The sequence below is a fragment of the Notechis scutatus genome, chromosome 16, assembly GCF_049901735.1.
Source record: "Notechis scutatus isolate UNSWTSFEM ecotype Mainland chromosome 16, rNotScu1.2, whole genome shotgun sequence".
Lineage (NCBI taxonomy): Eukaryota > Metazoa > Chordata > Lepidosauria > Squamata > Elapidae > Notechis > Notechis scutatus.
In genome coordinates this window covers 462,032-481,891 of record NC_142024.1, presented here as the reverse complement: position 1 = coordinate 481,891, position 19,860 = coordinate 462,032, and the positions used below count along the sequence as shown (strand labels likewise).

General features: G+C 47.4%; 2 protein-coding genes across 24 annotated transcripts in view; one reads left to right on the top strand and one right to left on the bottom strand.

The window, feature by feature from the left end:
• NPHP4 (nephrocystin 4) overlaps positions 1–10,238 on the bottom strand; it is a 106,619-nt gene extending 96,381 nt beyond the window's left edge. For 6 of the 16 annotated variants that reach the window (XM_087944519.1, XM_087944520.1, XM_087944522.1 and 3 more), the window contains exons 1-9: positions 10,168–10,230; positions 7,947–8,062; positions 7,801–7,862; positions 6,371–6,565; positions 5,761–5,913; positions 4,071–4,243; positions 3,545–3,609; positions 3,069–3,218; positions 1,424–1,551 (exon numbers count right to left, since the gene is read on the bottom strand). In XM_087944519.1, the coding sequence (XP_087800645.1) occupies positions 1,424–1,551; positions 3,069–3,218; positions 3,545–3,609; positions 4,071–4,243; positions 5,761–5,913; positions 6,371–6,508 (807 nt within the window). In that variant the 5' untranslated portion in view covers positions 6,509–6,565; positions 7,801–7,862; positions 7,947–8,062; positions 10,168–10,230. Of the gene's footprint in view, positions 1–1,423; positions 1,552–3,068; positions 3,219–3,544; positions 3,610–4,070; positions 4,244–5,760; positions 5,914–6,370; positions 6,623–7,800; positions 7,863–7,946; positions 8,063–10,162 lie in introns of all 16 variants that reach the window. The other 10 variants (XM_087944518.1, XM_087944515.1, XM_087944516.1 and 7 more) reach the window with 10 other exon arrangements.
• Positions 10,239–10,447: 209 nt separating this feature from the next.
• KCNAB2 (potassium voltage-gated channel subfamily A regulatory beta subunit 2) overlaps positions 10,448–19,860 on the top strand; it is a 32,182-nt gene continuing 22,769 nt past the window's right edge. For 2 of the 8 annotated variants that reach the window (XM_026685573.2, XM_087944538.1), the window contains exons 1-2: positions 12,872–12,948; positions 19,578–19,700. In XM_026685573.2, coding sequence (XP_026541358.1) covers positions 19,624–19,700 — 77 coding nt within the window. In that variant the 5' untranslated portion in view covers positions 12,872–12,948; positions 19,578–19,623. Of the gene's footprint in view, positions 10,649–12,871; positions 12,949–13,727; positions 13,839–19,577; positions 19,701–19,860 lie in introns of those variants that run through there. The other 6 variants (XM_087944545.1, XM_087944544.1, XM_087944540.1 and 3 more) reach the window with 5 other exon arrangements.

Genomic DNA, 19,860 nt, shown 5'->3' with positions numbered 1-19,860 from the left:
AAAAAGAAAGGAAGAAAAAAAAGAAAGAAACATGGATGTAGAAAAGACAAGCAAATGAGGGAAAGGGCTGTGATTGTCCCGATAATAGAAGGTTCGTTGCTCTAGGAAATCACCCGTTTTTCACCGCTGGAGAAAAAAAAATCCCTTCTTGCTAAAAATTAGTTTTGGGTATTTCTAAAGGGAGTTTGTAATCCTTCAGGACTATAATCTAGATCAGTGCTGGACACCCTAAAGCAGCTCTTAGGGGTTACCCATGAGGCCAGGAGCCCCTCAACCGTAGCAATTTTAAGGGGTTTGGACTTCAGCTCCCAGAATTCTTGCTGGCTTCAGCAGGAGACCCACCTAAGTCAGTTGTAGCCAAGACTGGCCCAGCCGATGCGCCTGGCATGAGGATGCAAAGAGCTTAAGGGTGGCCCTGATTAACCACGATGGCCCTGATTATAATTACAATCATACCGTAGTTATAATTAAACTGGTTCTGAGCAAAAACAGTTCTTGGTATCTTGGTTTAGTTAGCAGATTAACTTTAGTTCTAATGAGAGAAAGAGAAAATAGACAGAGAGACAGACAGCTTCACAGCCCTCTCTCAGCAGTTTACAGAGTCAGCCTCTTGCCCCCAACAATCTGGGTCCTCATTTGACCCACCCCAGAAGGACGAAAGGCTGAGTCAACCTGGAGCCTGGTGAGCTGGTCAGATTTGAACTGCTGTCAGTTCAAGCTGCTGTCAGCAGTCAGTCAGCAGAAGTAGCCTGCAGCACTGCATTCTAACCACTGTGCCACCACAGCTCAGTGATAGATAGATAGATAGATAGATCTGCTGTGTGAATGTTTGTGTGTTTTTAGGGGGTGGGGAATTTTGCCGGGTGGAGGTGTGTTTGGGGATTGTCATGTGTGCGTGCGTGTTGTGTTATATGGCTGTTATATGAATTTGGGTGTTATATGAATTTAATTGTATGTGTATACTGTGTATATACGTACAACAATATATTATTATTATTATTATTATTATTATTATTATTATTATTATTATTATTATTATTATTATTATTATTTGTAGAAAGACATAGGCATAGAAAGATTAATAAAAGACAGAGATAAAATAGATAAATAAAAAGATAGCTAGATATAGATGATTGATATAGATTGATATATACAGAAAGATAAATAAAAAGATAGCTAGATATAAATGATTGATATAGATTGATACATATGGAAAGATAACTAAAAAGATATAGGAAAAGACAGAGCGATAGATACAGACTGATCTAGATTGTTAGATAGGTATTGATATAACTATATAGGTGATTGATATAGAGACATAGAAAGATAAATAAGATAGATAGATAGATAGATAGATAGTTGAAAGACAGAGGCGAGAGAGAAATAACACGGGTAAAGAGGGAGGGGACACGGGGAGACTTACCTGCTCATTCATAAGCAGGACCAGCAGCTCCTCCTCAAACTTCTCCAGGGAAGGGTACAGGTGGACGGTCAGCTTGTCCAGGTACGACGTCTGGGTCTTCATCAGGTGGGGCTTCTGCAAAGAGTCACCTGCAGAGAGAGAGAGGAGACGATGACAGGTCAAAGGTGAAGCCAAGCCACAGCGGAGCCCCCCCATGCATGCCCCTCAAGTCAGCTTTGGGGCCTCATTTCTTGCCACCGCTGTTAAGTGAATCAATGCAGTTGTTAAGTGAACCTGACTTCCCCATTGTTGGTCAGAAGATCACCAAAGGGGACACACTGCAACCGTCGTAAATGTGAGTCAGCCGCCAAGCAGCCGAATACAGATCACGTGTGAACCCATGGGACGCTGCAGCGGATGTAAGTGTGAACGCCTGTGTCCCTTTTTCCCCCCAGTGCCATTGTAACTTTGAAATGGTCACTAAACGAAACAGTTCTAAGTCAAGGTCTGACCGTAGATGGGGGGGTGTTAAACTTTTTCCTCCTTGATCCGGGGCTTGGGGAACCAGGAGAAATCCCACAGGAAGGTTTCAGGAGGAGGAAACTACGGAACAGGGTTTTCTCTTTCAAAGACATAGCACAACAATTACATCTCTTTGCCTGCCCTTAAAATATTTTGCAGCTCAAACTGGGCCAGGCTGGGTGGGGGGCAGAAAAAAAAAAAGCAGAATAAAAAAGCCAAATAGAATAATATCCAGCTGGCTTCAGGGGGGGGGGGGAACAATAAATCCTGCAAGCGGTGCAGAGGCTGGGAGTTCCCTTCGCGTTTGGAAAAAGGGGATAATTTGTAGTCACCGGCGTTAATTCAATTTCCAGGGGCCGAAATACACCTTTTTCCCCCCTCGCCTTCGCGGAGGCTGTGATCTAGCGGCACGGCTTCGGGGGATCAAATTACCGGGTTCATTTTCGCCTGGAAGTGCCACCAATTTGCCACCAATTTCGGAGCTGGGCTGGCGGCTCTTTATTTCCACCCCCAGGCAGGGAAGCTTTTTCTGATTAAGGGAAGAGGAAGAGGAGGGAGGGAAGGGATTTGGTGGGAAATGAGGAGGGGGAGTGAAGGTAATTGGGAATTTGTGGAAGGGAGGGAGGCCCCCCCCTGGGGGAACAGGTGATCTTTGGCATTTCTCATCTTCTGGACTTTTTAATCATGTTTTTTTTTTCTAACGTAAAAACGGTTCAGTCCTAAATTCTTCTGAGTTTAAGGTTGGGTTAAATTGATATTCAAACCAAGCCAGATTAACTTTAGTGAGGCCGTAAGGCAACAGAGAGAGAGGAGGAGATATAGGCTGTCTTCATCTTATGACCACAACTGAGGCCAACGTTTCTGTTGCTAAGGGAGTTGTTTTGTTAAGTGAGTCCTGCCCCGTTTTACGACTTGTCTTGGCATGTCTGTTAAATGAATCACTGCCGTTGCTAAATGAGAGGGAAGGGGAAGGAAAGGAAGGGAGAGGCTAAAGGAAAAGAAAAGGAAGGAAGGAAGGAAGGAAGGAAGGAAGGAAGGAAGGAAGGAAGGAAGGAAGGAAGGAAGGAAGGAAGGAAGGAAGGAGAAAAAGGGAAGGAGGGAGGGAAGAAGGGAGGGAGGGAAGGAGAGCAAGGGTTATACACACCTTCAGGTGATGCTAAGACCCCCGGGACCTTCTGCCCACTGGACACAGGGATATTCTCAGGCAGCAGGTGGTAAATGGCCTCCAAAGGTGGGTGGAGCTGCAGGGTGCACTGCAGGTGAGTGTTTTCCATCACTGTCAGGTACTTGTTCTCTAAAGGAGCCCAAAGGGCAGGCAGACGGATAAGAAGGGAGGAAGGAAGAAAGAAAAAACAAGGAAGGTAGAAAATGGAAAGAGGAGGGAGGGAGGGAGGAAAGGAGAAAGAGAAGGAAGAAAAGGGAGAGAATGTGACATAGTAAATTAGGACATAGCATCAGGACAATTCAAATTACCTGGAATCTTGAATTCAGCCATTAGGATTTCCAGGAGTTTGTCCCTTCTTGTCCCCCTCTCCTCCCCCACTTTTCCAACCCCGCAAGGCTGTTTTTCTCTGGATTTCCCCGGTGCCAAGACGCAGTGCTAGGCGCACCACGACTTACTCTCTATGGGCTCCTGGAGCAGTGGGTGCAGGAGAGCACGGGGGGTCCCTTGGTACAAAGGGAGCCTGCAGAGAGAAGGGGAGGCATCGGGTCAGAGGGAAATGGGGAGGGGGGTTTGTTGTTTAAAAAAGGGGAGTTTTTGAAAGCTGAATTGGTGATTGGCCCAAAATTACCCAGCAGGATTTTCTACCTTAAAGCAGGACTAGAACTCCCAGACTCCTGGCAGTTGGCCCAAGTCATCCAGCTGGCTTTCCTGACTAAGGCGGGACTAGAACTCCCAGTCTCCTGGTGACTGGCCCAAAATCACCCCACCATCCCTCCTGTCTAAGGCAAAACTAGAACTCACCGTCTCCTAGTTTCTAGTTCAGCACTTTTCTGTTCACCCGCCAGGTATGCCCTTCCCAGCCCCCGCCAAGGTGTTAAATCCCACCCCACCTGGCCGAAGGGCGCCTGGTTTTAGAGAACCGTCAAGTGGCTCCTTGTCACCGACGCCAGCCACGTTTCACCCCGAAGCTGACCAACGTACCCTTTGCCCGCCGAGTTCCAAATCACCGGCTCAGATTTGCCGTTCAACAACCGAAGGAGCCCGAAGCCGCAGCCGAGTTCCTGGGGTGCCGCATCCTGTCCCTTTGCGGTCGCCACGATTTCTAGCACCATCGAGACGCCGGGGTGACCCGAAGAGGTGAGGAAATACACCGTCTAGGAGGGCAGGGGAGAGAGGGTGAAGGAGAGCCGCCCGTTTGGCTTCCCTGCTCTCCGTTTTTCCCACTCAGGGCTGCTTGTCCGTCCACCAGACGGTCTCCGTGACAGGAGATTAATCATCCTGGCTGACAGCTTCTGCAGGCCTGCCGCTCTCTCTCGCCTGGGGCGCAGAAGCTGGGATTGCGAGGAGGTTTGTGATCTCTCTCGTCGTTTCAGCTCGGCTGAACTTCCCTCCCAGCAGGGTAACAGATGCCAACGCAACACACGGAAGGTGCCCAGACTTCAAAGGGCCGGTCAGGCTGGCTCTTCTCAGCCAGGGAGCGGAAATCCAAACCACCCCTGCGAGGAGAGCCTCCACCCCGCCTGATCATTTCGAGCATTTGCAGGGAGGAAAAGCTTGAAACCCCCCGAATTGCAAAATCCTTGAGTTACGACCACAAAGGAGCCCAAACTTTCTGTTGCTAAGTGAGACATTCGTTAAGTGAGTTTTTACGATCTAAGTTAATCACTGCAGTTGTTCGATTAGTCACATGGTTGTTAAGTGAATCTGGCTTCCCCATTTCTGCTTGTCAGAAAGTTGCAAAAGTGACTCTGGGATGCTGCAACGGTGGCAAGTATGAGTCAGTTGCCTGGCATCTGAACTCTAAGCATGTGACTGCGGGGATGCCGCAACAGTCATAAGTGTGAAAAAATGGTTAATGATTTTTTAAAAACATTAATCCTTAAATGAGAGGGATCGCCATGTTGGTAGGGGGCTCTCTGGAAAGTCATTTAGATTAAAATAAAGACTGAACTGCTGTTTTCTTGAAAAATTAGAATTGAAAAGCCCCCAACTGGATCGTTGTAGGGAGGATGCAAGGAGGCGATTCGTGGAACCACAGCACCCTCTGCTGCTGGTTTTAGACCAGCTCTTCTGGGACCGAGAGCCTGCCTTCGTCCACTGAACCGGGAGGGCTATTGGGAGGCACGCAGAGAGAAAAAATTCCAATTCTGGAGAAAAAATTTTTTTTCTTTTCTAAGAATGATATTCTGCAGGGAAGATGATAACTTCAGTGGAGGGAAGGAGATTTGACTTACTATATTTATTTTGAAATTTATATCCAGCCCACTTAGCCAAGAGGTGACTCTCAGCTGACTTGCGATACATAAAACCCACCCAATGAAAACAATAAAATCTTACAGTCAGACACGTGAGCACTTAACTACGGTTTTTGGCAAAATTATCCAACAGTGAATGGGTGAAAACGGCCACAGCATTCGTTTTACAGCCATTGTGTTCACTTAATGACGGCCGCAAGAAAAGCTATAAACTCAGATCCAGCCCATTTTATGATCGTCACGACTTATGTCCATAATTGAGAGACTCCATGATGGTCGTATGTCAAGGACCACCTGTCGTTCAGTTTTTCCCCACCTGAAAATTGCCAGGGTTGAGAAAAGCTAGTCTAGAGTCTCTGTTAAACTTGGGGGGTCTCCCCATAATTTTTTGGGGGGACAGACCCATCAGCCCCTACCTCATTGAAGACCACGGAGGGTGGCTGCCCCGGGACGGATGTCAGAGGCCTTGGGGGGCTTTTCCAGGTCCTGCCGAAGAACTGGCGGTAGGCCACGTCGAAGAGCGAAAGGCGCAGCTGGAATGCCACCTCTGCCATGTTCTCCAGAACTTTCTGCATAAAGAGTTGAAGGACCGGGGGAGTTAGCACCACCCAGGAGGGGTGGGCAACTGGGATCCAGAGGAAGGAGATCTCAGATAAATAAGCAATTATCAAATTGTGGAGAGAAAAAATAGCTGACAGAGGAAGGAATTGTTGATCGAGTCTTGTTTTTTAGGCCATCTATGGTAGGATTTGGGTTGTCCTGGAGGTCATCCAGGTAGATGTTTGTCAAGCTTGGTCACTTTGAGAGGGATGGACTTCAACTCCAGGGTTAGGAAGGAAGGAAGGAAGGAAGGAAGGAAGGAAGGAAGGAAGGAAGGAAGGAAGGAAGGAAGGAAGGAAGGAAACCATTTGTTCTAACATGGTTTAGGGTCTCCTGCTTGAGCAGGGAGTTGGACTAGAAGACCTCCATGGTCCCTTCCAGCTCTATTCTGATTGATTGATTGATTGATTGATTGATTGATCTTACTTGTTTCAAGGCATTCCCGTGTACACTCTTTAAGACGCACTGAAATGGCACCGATTGCTGGAGCGGCAAATTTGGCCTCCGGACGTTACGCGGAGGCACGGTTAGGCTTTGGCGGAAGATCTTGTGCCATTCCCCCATCCTGGGGACCAGGTGTGGTGGCACCGTGTGTTTCACTTCGGCTTCTGGGCTTCCTGCCTTCAAACACAAAGCGATTGTTTTCTGAGTGGGGAAGAATTTCTTTTTGCTTCATTCCTTACACAAAAGAGTAGGCTTGGCTTAGAAAAATCTGGACCGTTGTCAGGATGGTCACAAACCTCTACACCTGAAGGCTCTCCTCCACCTTGGCAGCTTGAAAATGTGTGGACTTCAACTCCCAGAATTCTCCAGGCAGCCATGCTGGGTTTTTTTTCTCCTCATTCCCCCCACCCCACCGCCCCCCCCGAGGGGTTGCAGAGGAAGGATGAGAAGAGAGTAAGCGGGCCACCATGAAAATACACCTCAAAAGAAATGCATTCGTATCAGGGAACTGAAGTCTGCAAATCTTCAAACTTCTAAGATGGAGAAACACTGAGCCAGAAGTATAAAAAGTGATCGTCTTTCAAGTCAAAAACTCTTAAATGGGTAGAGAGGTGTGGTGTCTGAAGGACAAGTCTTCCTACGCCAGGAGCTGTCGAATTTCAGCCCTTAATTTAGCTGCTCGTTTGACACTTTTTTGCAAGGTCACAATGATTCAGAGGTTTCACAGGGAGAGCTGAAGGGAAGCTGACTACATCAGAAAAGATTCCAAAAAGAAAAAAGGAATAAAAGCAATCAGCAAAATAAAAAAAAATAAAAAAAAACTCGAAATATTAACCCTAATCCGTAGGCAATTGTTTTGCATTCAGACTTTTTAATTTCTGCCTGGGGATGAGTCACCATAACGGGCACGGAACTCCCTCCGTGCAGTAAATTACACCATTTCATAAACATTTTAAATTAATCAAGCCTCCAGAAGTTGTGGATGCTCCATCACTGAAGGTTTTTAAGAAGAGATTGGACAACCACATGTATCTGCAATATAGTATAGGGTTTTCCTAATCGAGCAGAGGGTCAGACTAGAAGACCTCCAAGGTCCCTTCCAACTCATGTTGTTTTGTTTCCTTGTCCTCTTTGCTAGAAAAGGGATAAGGAAGTGAACCAGCCCCTCGCACACGGATGTGATCCGAGGGCTCTGTCAGGAGAGGCGCACAGCTTGCAGGATGCAGTTCAGGAGCCGGGTTCCATCGGTTCGGACCGGTTTGGACGAACTAGTTGTTAAATTTGCATCTGGTTCGCTGAACCGGTATTTGAACTGACCGGCTGGCCCCCCCACCCAGCTCCTCCCAGGAGTCTCCACATGGCTTGTTTTTCCAGCTAAAAGTTCCTTGCCAGAAAAATCAAAAAGTTCTCACCTCTTGACCCAACTTGCCACCTAATCAGCGAGATTGCTCCTTTCACAGTCGAATCGCTGCCCCTAGGAAACACAATGGCAATGATCAAAAAGCCCTCACAACTGGGAGCTCGGGAAGCGGCAAAACGTCTAATTTCTCCTGCTAACCTGGACGCTAAGCAGCTTAAGGCTACAGAGACCCTGTGGTGGTGGGGGTGGGGGTTTCCCTCCCCCTTGGAAGCATTAAATCCACACGTTTCATGTCCCAAGCGCTGCACTTAGTGCTGGAAAAGGAGAGAGAGAACATATTGTGTGATTCGTCCTCCCACTAAGAGCCACAGATATATTGTCGCGTTTGCTGATTTTTTTTAAACAGCAGCTGCACATCGCCCCAGTACAAAAAAGAACAACAGAATTAATCAAGCATTTTAACACACGGCGTAAACAGACAGGCGAAGCAAGGCTAGCTTGAAAAATTGTTATTTTTGCGTGCTTTTAGGCTAGTAAAATGCTCCGCTGAGTAAAAACACTCGGTACAAAATGTTCTTAGAAGCGAGCTAGGTCTCTGTTGGGTTTTTTTCCCCTCTCCTACATAAGGGCACATAAGCACAGATGCAGAATAAAGGAGGGGCTATAAAATATAATTTAACTGGATTTGGGGCCCAAATGTGAAGAGGAATTTAGCCAGGTTAGGAAACCAGCAATCCCAGGAAGGGCAGCCAACCAATTTTAAATTGGCAAATGGTCCTGGGGATTTATATGTCGGCCTGTCCAAGGTAAACTGGAGTCCACTTAAGCTTTACGTGACCCCAAAATCTTGTTTCTCCATTCAGGAGTCAGAAAATGATGTCGCAGGTAAGCAACAAGGTCTTTTCTTTGGAGTAAGCCTGCAAATGTTCTATCTGAACACACAATCTGTTCACACTACGGGTAAATATCAATGAAAATGTAAATTTTGTCTATATAAACACACAGAGATACCGAGAGACTGTGCATTGTACAAGATACAGATACTGAGAAAAATATTATATATAAAAACACCATATAAAAGGGAAAAAGAATAAAGAATGTATACAACACATTATATAAATGCAGTATAAAACATGTGCATACAGTACATATACATGCAACATTGTACACACACATATATATACATATACATACATACACATGTGCAACATGATATATATGCAATATAATTATACACTGAATGCATATATGTATCACATACAATGTATATATGCATTATATGCAGAACTATATGCATTAAGCATGCACATTTATGCAATATTCATATACATGCAATATAAAAATATAGGCAATATATTAACATATACACGTGTAATAAACACAAAGACAATAGAAAATAGACACATGCATGCACACACACACACACACACAGAGTGCATGTTTTCTATTGTGCTTATTACGTGTTTATGCACATATATATATGCAAAGTATGTATACATGCAACATATACTCAACATATCCTCGTATATAATATGCAAATATATATTTGCAAAAGGAGGTGCCTGCTACTGTCACTGTCCGATTGTTTCTTTTTATTTTTCTTATAAGTATCCATTCCATGTATTCATAACTGTGTTTATACTTATACCTGTTATCTTATAATCGCTTGACAAATAAATAAAAAATATATGTTCAATATATAAACACTTAAGGAGAAAAATGAATGCACCCTCCCCCTAAAACAAAGCTGTCCCCCTTTTCCACCAAGCATGATGTGGGGGACCCCTCCCCAAGGAACGCTTTTCCCATATCACCCTTGTGCTAAACCACACTGTAACCTGGCTAACCCCCACCCTGGTCCTCCCCAGGAAAGTTGAGCCTTGGCCAACCTTCCTCAGGGACCCCCCCCCCAAATGAAACCCACGAGGGGCTCCCCTTTTTTTCACCCTTATGGACCTAGGGCTCCCCCAAACATAGCCTCACGTGCTTGGAATCCTTTTTTAACACCATTTTTGGGGAGCTTTTATGAGCCACCTAATTTCACTCCCCCCAACTCAGCAACCCCAATTTTGGGGTCCTGGGAGGGGAGGAAAAGCACTCTGTAAATGTTCAGAAGCACCCTTGTCACCTTTTCTCTCAGGTCTGAGGGGGCTTCCTAGGAGGAAGTGGGGGGAGGGGAGGCAGGAAACGGGGTTCTAGAGCCACCTGGAACAACGGGACAAACGGGGCCCCCAACTCCCGCCGGCCAATCAGCGTGCTCTCCCAAAGGGTAGGGAGCCAAGCGCGGCAGCCTCCAGCCTCCAGAGGGCGGAGCCGGAGCCGGAGGGAGCCAATCAGCGGCCGCCATTCTTCCTTTTCCCCCCAATGGGGAGAGCCGAAAAAGAGCGCCCCGATTCTCCAGTCCCGCCCCTCACCTCACCTGCCGCTCCCGCGCTCCCCTATTTTTTCGGCCTGAGGCCGCCATCTTACTCAGAACGTACCAACTGCATCGAAGGGGAGGCGTCACGAAAACTCACTCCTCAGTTAAAGCCTCCCTGGCAAAACAGGCTCTTTTGAAGCTCTCTATACTTTCCTCTATATCTAAGCGTCTTCTCTCTCCTCCCTTTGCTGTTTTATTCCTTCCCTCCATCACGACACAACTTTATATCTTCCTCTCCCCCCCCAATTATGGTGAATGGTTCGATCCAGCAGGCGGGCCCGCTCTCTCGTTGTTGTAGCAAAGCGGTTGCCAGGACGACGAATAAAAGACCCGCGTGAGGGGAAGACACGTGTTTGCGTTGGGTTTGCTTTCTGGTCGTGTAAATGGCTTTCGAGCGTGTCCAGATGAATTTATGCTGCCTCCTCTTTCAGGAAACCCGAGATGATAACTCATTTTTACTACAGCACAACAATCCTGCAAGGTAGGGCCATAGCGAGCTTGCAAACCTTAAATTGTGGCTTGAAAATGTTGGGTTAGCCCAGCCAATGGTCCTTTTATGCCGTGGATCTTAGTTTAGCAGAATTCTAGACCTGTTTTTTGCAACCTAACAATTTTAAGGTGGGGGGACGTCAACTCCCAGGAATCCACCCATCTTAAAAGCAACAAGAGATTGAAAATACGGGTAGTCCCCGACTTACGACCACAATCGAGCCCAAAATCTGGGTTGCTAAGTGAGAAATTTGTTCAGTTAGTCATCCCCCGTTTTACGACTTTTGTTGCCACATTTGTTAAGTGAGTCACTGCAGTTAAATTAGCAACCTGGTTGTTAAAGTGAACCTGGATCTGAATCTGGAATCTTGACTTGGCTCATCAGAAGGTCGTAAAAGGGGATCACGTGACCCACGGACCCTGCGACCGTCATAAATATGAACCACTTGCCAAGCATCTGAATTTTGATCGCGTGATCACGGGGATACTACAATGGTCATAAGTGCGAAAAATGGCCGCAAGTCACTCTTCAGTGCCATTGTAACTTCAAACAGTCACTAAACGAATTGTTGTAAGTCGAGAACTATGGAAATCGCACTCCCAGGAATGGCGGCCCCTAATTTAATAGCTATTCGACTTGGCTAACCAGGGCTACTAACCTCGATGTCTGTTTATCAATGTTACTTCACTTGAGACTTTCAAGAAGAGACTCCCATCTGTCAGAAATGGTGTAGGGTCTCCTGCATGGGCAGGGGGTTGGATTAGATGACCTACAAGGTCCCTTCCAACTGGTTGTCTTTTTTCTGCTATCTGTTTATCATCAGGTATCAAAGATGGCTTGTTTTCATAGCTGGTAAAGAAGGCCATGGTCCCCTCAGTAACTGACCTCAGTTGCCCCTTCCTCAATTTGAACATTCCTTCTTTAAGTCTCCTCCTCCACGGCTTACTGAACAAACTGATGAACTGCACTCATAACAGCATCTATTAATCCAAACAAACCACGTTACCAGGGTTTAGTTATTAATAATGTTCAGCTTGTGTTGTTCTCACCCATCCAAAATCTTAAATGAGAATTTTACTCTGGCAAAATTATGGTGGTTGTGATGGTGTAATGCTGGTAGACTTTGCACAATCAGCTTCATCATGAAGGATGAAGGTCATTATTATTCTAATAAATTATTGAGACAAATTATTCTATTCGCTCACCAGCCGGTGAGGTACAAATCAACCAGGCATCAAAACCATGGTTTGTTGCAACGGGTTAGAAGTTAAGCCTACATCTCAATCAGGGTTGACAAAAAAACAACAACCCAGAGTCCGGGATCATACTTTGCCCCCATTCCCACAACCCATGGAGTCAAACTCTGCATCATTTTAGCAAAACACCAGAATTCCACAGGATGCCATCATGGCTTGTGCCCGACAGCTAGAGTATAGGCACCAGTTTCTGGTTGGTTGAGTTATTGGCCAGTTTTGCAAACTTGGGTAAAGCCAGACTTGCGAACAAAAGCCGCCTAGGATCATGGCTTGTAGGGCCCTAGATGTCCAGGATGCCATCGCGGCTCGTACCTCACAGTTGGCATTTAGACACTGGTTTGTGGCAGGTTGAGTCATTGGTCAGCTCTGCAAATTGGGGACGACATTTGGGTTCGTCAACAAGCCACAAAAGACAGTGACTTGCAGGGCTATAGGACTCCAGCATGGCTTATACCTTTAAGCCATGGTTTGTAGAGTATGGAGTCCTTGGCCGGATTTGCAAATTAGGATCACAGCTGGCTTGCAAAGAGAAGCCCTGAAAGATCACGGTTTACAGCACCAGGATACCATTTTGGCGTGCACTGGCCATCTAAAATCATAGTTTGTGGCGGATCGAGTCATTGGCCAGCTCTCTAACTAGGATCAAAGCCAGCTTGCAAACGGAACCCATAAAAGATCGTGGTTTACAGAACCCCATCTTGGCTTGTGCCTGCCCCCCTACGGTCTAAACTAAACCATGGCTTGTGGCGGATTGAACTCTTGGGCCATGGATGGAGGCACCCGCAAGGATGCTACGCACCTGGGTACCAGCCCCGGGCCGGGGATGCAGGCGATGGCGGCGATTGGCCGCGCTGGCCGCCGGTCACTAGGAGGCGCTCCCAAGGTCGGCCAATGGCGGCCCAGGGCTATTTGCATGCGGGCGATTGACGGCGCTGGCGGGCCAATGCGGGGCGCCGGCGGGCGGGCTCTCCTCGCACGAGGGCGAACATGGTGTGAGACCGGACAGCCGCTCTGCTCGTGCCGCCGCCGCCGCAGGTGAGCGCTTGGGGGCCTGGGGGGACGTGCATGGGAGGGGTCCTTCCTTGGGGGCGCACCTCCTTCTGGGAGCGGTCTGGGGCTGCATTGGGCCTCCAGAATATGGGGGAGCAGAGGTGAGGAGGGGGCTGCAAGAGGGTCATTGCAGCAAGATGCAAAACCCTAGGAGGGGGCGCAAAACACCCCCTCCTCCACCATCCCCCTTTTGCAAAATCTCTAGAGGTTGGGGTCCTCCCCCCCCCCCGCTGCATTGCTTGCCACCACTGCAGCAGCAGCAGCAGCTTGGTGCAAGATGCATGCATGTATTCAGGAAGCAGCTGGCCCTCTCTTCTCCCCCCCCCAAACTCCCCCTTTGCAGGTTTGCAAAAAGCAGGAACTGCGAGACCAGGAAAAGGGGGCGCACTGCAGAGGGGAAACCTCCCCCCTTGCTAGGGAGGGTGTTGGGGGAGGTCTCAGCTGGCCCACCATCAGTGGGAAAGGGTGCAAAATGCAGGAGGGGGAGGCCTAGCCCCCTTTAGCTGCCCGCTGGCGGAAGAGGGTGGGCGGGGAGACCCTCCCCATCAATGCAAAGAGGGATATATTTCAAACTGGGGGAAGGGGGCGCCCTGCAGATTTGACAGCTGCTTGACAGCGACAGGAAACAAGTCAATATGTCAGTGTTCCCCAATGCTGAATTTTATTGCAAAGCGGGGCTGATTGTGGTGGTTGCAGGCCATAGGGAGGAGGAAGAAGGGGAGGGGGCTCGGTGGGGACTTCCAAGGCGGATATTGGTGCAAAACGGGGGGTGGAGGAAGTTGAGCGTGCCCGCCTTCTCCATCGGCTGGTTGTGCGGTTGTGTCTTTTGGCAACAGCGGTGTCAAAAAGGAAGAAGGAAGGCAGGATTTGCGCTGGTGAGAAACATGGGGTGGGGCTCTTTCCTGTGCGATCGCACACTTGGGGGTGTGCACACGCTTGTGCAAGCGAGCCAAATCCCCTTGTCTTCTCCTCCCCCGTGGGGAAAATGGGATGTTTTGCTAACCATATAGCGCTTAGACTGATATCCTCCTCACTCCAACTGGGGCAGAGACACCCCTTTTATTTTGGAGGGGGGGCAGATATTGGATGAGAGAAATGCAGTGGGGGGGTTGGTCCCCCACCCCCACCATCTGGGGCTGATCTCATCTCTGGATGCCACTGCAAGTCATTCTTGGTTCAGGTCCAGCTTTTTTTTTTCTTTTTTGCTGCATCCGAACCTTCACCAAATTTTACTTGTCCCACCCACAATCCCCCAATAATCCTTTTAACTGCCCCCCCTTGTGTAAAATCAGTAATTTTGGGTCCCTGCCCCAGAGAGTTTGCAATCTCCACCCCCTCCTTGGAGGAAAAGCCTTTATAAAGCGGTGTGCCGGTCGTAATTTGTATAACAAGGATTTTTGTGTGTGTGTGTGTGTATGTATATTTATATGTATGTATGTATGTATATGTGTGTGTTGGCACGAATTCCCAGCAGAGTGATAATGGCTGCAATTAATAAATTTCTCTAAAGGATCGCTCTGCAGACAATTAAAAGCCAGCTCCCATTGTTCCTCTATATCAAAATGGAATAATTCAAAAATAAATAGAATATTGGAGCTTTTTTCCAAAGGAGAAATTCAGCACCGTTTTAACACTTGCCTCAATACCAGCGTTCCTTGACTTACGACCACAGTGGCGTCTCATATTTACGTTGCCGAGTGTTGTTATAAGTGAGTTTTGCCCCGTTTTGCGATCATCCTCTCCCCGGTGGGTAAGTGAATCGGAGCAGTTGGTTCAGTTAGTCAAACGGTCATTAAGTGAATCTGGCCTCCCTATGGACTTGGCTGGTTGCAAAAGGAACGCTGCGAATGTCATAACTGTGAGTCGGATGCCAAGCGTCCGAATTTTGATCACGGGATTGTAGAGAGGCTGTAACGGTCGTAGGTGTGAAAAATGGTCCACATCTCCCTTTTTTCGGTGCCATTGTAACTTCGGACAGTCACGAAATGAATCGTAAGTCAAGGACCTCCTGCATTGCTTCGCCTGGCTGTCTAAAGTGAGTAATGGTGGTCTCCAGGAGATGATCAGCAAAAGGCCCACCTGTACAGGTAACCCTCTGTTACACCTGTCCCCAAAATACAGACTTAGGACTCAAATTTGAAATTCTGGTGGTCGGGCTTTCCTTGTGGTCCCCTTTCCCCTCCATTTTATTCATTCCATTTATTAAATTTCTCTACCACCCATATGTCACCACTACGGCACCTCAGCGTTAGTCCTTGACTTACAAACGTTCATTTAGCGACGGTTCAAAGTTACAGTGCCACTTAAGTGACTCGGGAATGTTGTTCACACTTAATGACTGTCGGAAGTCTCCTTTGGATGGTCCCGTGATCCAAAATTCAGATGCTCAGCCACGGGTTCGTATTTACGACGGCTGGCGCCTCCCCGGGGTCATGCGATCCCCAACCGTCTGACTCCTGCGGTGATCCACTTAACAACCGTGGCAAGACAGGTCGTAAAGTGGGGCAAACCTCACTTAATGAATGGTCTACTTTTGCGGCAGAACCATTGGGGCCGTAACTCGAGGATTACCCGTCTCTTCATATGCATAATAACAGCCTTGCCATCCCCACCTAAATAAAATTAAACCATAATTTCTATTTTTTTTTTATTATTTTTTTAAGTCCCGCTAGAGAAAGTCTCTGGGCTCACCTGGATATTGGATTTTTTTTATTTTTTTTATTCCCTAATGAGGTCACACCTGCCTTTTCCTCCTCCTCCTTCCCCAATCTGCATTTCTAGGGGTTTTGGTTTTTTTTTCAGCCTGATTTTTCTTCTCTTTCTTTTTCTTCTTCTTTCTCTGCAAAGGTGTTAAAAACATAAATAGCTTCGCTGATCACGTCAAATTTTAGTTTTTGCAGCCCTGACTCTGCTGCAGCTGCGACCCAAAAGCTGAATGGCAAATAATGTAGCTGGGAATGGTTTTTTTTTTTCCTGGGGTGGGGGGAAAACAAGAAGGAAAAATTAAGTGGTCCTCCACTTACGACTGCAGATTTCTGTCACTAAGCAAGAAAGTTCTTTGGTGAACGCTGCTCCGTTTTATGACCTTTCTTGCCACGGTTATTAAGTGGATCGCTGCGGTTGCTAAGCAAGCAACCCTTCTTTTGCAATCCTCGGGCGAGCGACGTCAATAGGGAAGCCAGGTTCACTTAACGACAGTGTTACTAACTGCCAGGGATTCACTTAACAGCTGTAGCAAGGATGGTCGGAAAACAGGACAAAAGTCGCTTAACAGATGCCTCGGTTAGCGACAGGAATTTGGGGCAGCGGTCGTAAGTCGAGGACTACCTGCGTAGGAAGCGCTAATGAGACCCTCTTGGCTTCTCTGCCCTTACAAACTGCAGGGTTTCACTTAACAACCATAGCGAGAAAGGCTGTAAAATGGGACAAAAGTCGCTTAACAAATGCCTCGCTTGGCAATGGGAATTTGGGGCTCCCTTGCGGTCGTAAGTCGAGACCCTCTTGGCATCTCTGTCCTTGCAAACCAGAAGGTGGCCGGTCGTGGCTGATGTGAACTGAAAGACGGTCCATCCTTTCTCCCTGGACACCTGACCAGAGCTCTCAAGCGGTCAGCGGGGGTGTGGCCAGGGAGGAGGGGGCTCACCTGCGGCACCAGGTTTCGGGAGGGGGGGGGGGCTGAGGAGGGTCAGGTTGCCACCAGGTGGTGAAACCCGCCCTCCGAAGTTCACTGGGTCGTGTTTTTCCGTGACGTCCGTCGTCACTCTGTCCGGCTGACCTCCGCTGGGCCGGGTTTCTCCCGCTGAGGCCCTTAGACTGATGCAATGGAAGTGGCGGCTTTCGAAGAGCCCCGGGTGGAAGGCGGCGCCTGGGAAACGTAGCACTCGAGCGGCAGAAGGCAAAACTTGGTTGCCCCGTTGAAGAGTCTACTCACGAACGTTAAGCAGGGCTCACCTCTCCAGGGCAGGAGGGACGCGTTGTCAGGAATAAGGGAAGAACGGGCTGGGAGGGGGCCTTGGAGGTCTTCTAGTCCAGCCCCCTGCTCCAGCAGGAGACGCTGTACGTAGATAGGTAGTCCTCGGCTTATAACCACCAGCTTAGTGGGCGTTCGAAGTTATGTTGGGCCCTGAAACAAATGAAGTTCTGACGTCCATCCTGCTACCCTATTAGCCAGGGATCGTATTTTTGGGTGCTGAGTGATGTGGACATTTGCTCACACTTACGACCGTCAAAGTACACAGTTCATGATCAAAATTCAGGCGTTTGGCAACTGGCATGTATGATGGTTATAGCCTCCCAGGTCATATGATCCCCATTTGGGAAGGGAAAGAGAAAGGAAAGGAGGAAGAGGTGTTATTGTGTTATGGAAAGAAAGAAAAAGAGGGAGGGAGGGAAGGAAGGAAGGAAGGAGAAAAGGGAGGGAGGGTGAATGGAGGAAAGAAGGAAAGGAGAGAAAACAGGAAGGAAGGTCAAATGAACAAATGAAAGAAAGAAAAGGAAGGACAGAAATGAATGAAAAAAAAGGAAAGAGAAGAAAGAAAGAAAGAAAGAAAGAAAGAAAGAAAGAAAGAAAGAAAGAAAGAAAGAAAGAAAGAAAGAAAGAAGAAAAAGAAAGAAAGAAAGAAAGAGAAAGGACAAGAAAGAAAGAAAGAAAAAGAGAGAGAGAAAGAGCATAAAAAGTACAGTACTTCTAAAATGTTTCTCTTTCTGACCACACATGTAGATGGGTCTAATCAGAACCCGCTCTCCTCTTTTTCAAATTCTTTTTTTTCCCTCTTTCGCTTTAACTTTCTTAGCTTTTCTCCTGTTCCATGATTTTTTTTTAAAAAAAAAGCGAAAACACAACTGGCCGTTGGCTCTTGCGACACCTGCCTTGCGAAAGGGAAGCTCACCCAACGCTCGGGTGACAAAAAGGGAATTTTGAGAAGCCGCTTGGTGTCGGGAGCCGCAACATTTGTGTGTTCGCAAGTGTGTGTGGTGCTTGGGTGGGTGAGTGGCTGGCCTCAGCACCTGGGGACAGGTTGGCTGGCTTTGCAAGGCTTGAGTCTGCAGTGGTGGCCAAATTGGGGGGTGGGTGGGTGGGTGGAGGGGGTGACCTTACCAGGTGGTCTCCTTTCCATCATTTCTTCAGGTTTTTATTTTCTATTGTTAGCCCTTTAAAATATCTGTGGAAAAAACCAACACCAAGTTTTCTCTCTTGTTCTAAGGTTGTCCCTGGGGAGGGGAGGGAGTGAGGAAGGGTAAAGGAGAGAAGGGAGGGAAAATGAAAGGGAGGGAAGGAAAAGGGAAGGGAGGGAAGAGGGAGGGAGGGAGGGAGCCCCCCTCTTCCCACATCAAACTTGGTGTTTTTAAGGGGAGAATGAGTCACTGAAAGCTGATTTTCCTCTGGCAAAAGCCAAGTCAGGGCTCATCCAGCAGAAGATCAGGTGGCAGCTGCCAAAATCCTCTCCACTTTTCCCCTTTTCTTTTTTCTCTCTTCTCTTCCTGCCAAGGCTGTGAGCCAAGGACCTTTTTGCTGCTGTTAATGTCACCTTGAAGCCTCCTGCCCATTTTTTTTGGGGGCAGGATCGTCTCCTAGCCCAAGTCCTTTCCGCCCCCCTGCCCCCCGTGACCAGACGGGGCCTTTTTCTGGCCCTCGTCCTCCACCCTGGCCGGCTCAAATCTTATTTTACAGCCACTCAGAAGCAGGACAGGAGATCTTTCTGTAAAATCCAGGGAGCCTCGACTTACGACCATCATTCAGGCCAATGTTTCTGTTGCAAAGTGAGACAATTAAGTGAGGTTTGCCCAATGTTGTCTTTCTTGTTACAGCTGTGAGTCTATTTCTGTCTCTCTATATATTTATCATCTATCTCTATCATCTCTATCATCTACCTATCTACTGATATTGATCTACCTACCTACCTATCTACTGATGTCTATCCATCTCTCTCTCTCTCTGTCTGTCATTTATCCATAGATAAATCTATATGTCCATTCTCTCCATCTAATGTACCTATCTTATCCGTCCATCCATATTTTTATCCATCTGTCTTACTTATCCATCCATCTCTCCTTCCATCCATCCATTCTATCTCCCTGTCTTTCGATTCATCCATCTGTTTATCCATTCTGTCTTATTTATATCTATCCATCTATCATTCATCCATTCTATCCATCTATCCATATTATTCAGGAACAGAGAGATTTATCCAGAACAGAATCAAGAGCTTTGGTTGAATTTTTTTCTCCAGTTGTGGCTAATGTAATGTCAACAACTAACAGAAAAAAATATTCCAGGATTTGTAAAAGGTGCACAAAAAGTGTACAGAACCAGGGAGAAAAACAAAAGAGTATAAAATGAAAGACTTTTCCCATCCTTCGAAAGACCAGGGCAAAATGGAAAGCAAAATGCTTAAAATGTCTTTAAAAGAACAAAAAAAAAAAAGATTAAACTTATGGTTTAACTTTCTTTCCTTCCTTCCTTTTTTCCCCTTTTCTTTCCTTCTTTCTTTCCTCCCTCCTTTCCTTCTTTTTCTTTCTTTTTCTTTCCACCCTCTCTCCCTTCTTTTCCTTCCTCCCTCCCCTCCCTCCCTCCCTCTCTTTCTTCCTTCTTTTTCTTTCTTTTCTTTCTGCAGTGGGTGCTAAAAAAGATTCATCTGGATCCTGGAGGAGCTCGCCTCCATGTACCCCGAATCCACCACGGACTCCCCGGCCAGATTCTCCAACCGACACACTGGATCCCCAGGTATGATTTACAGGTGAGTGAGCATCGGCTAGCTGTGCATGTCAGTTGTAACTCCGATCCCTTCTGGGCGTATCATCCCGTGTTTGTCCCCCGCTGGACCTTCAGAGACCAGAAGGAGGTAGCCAAGGGACCCACGGGGGTGCAAAATCAGAAACATGGGGAGTCCTTGACGT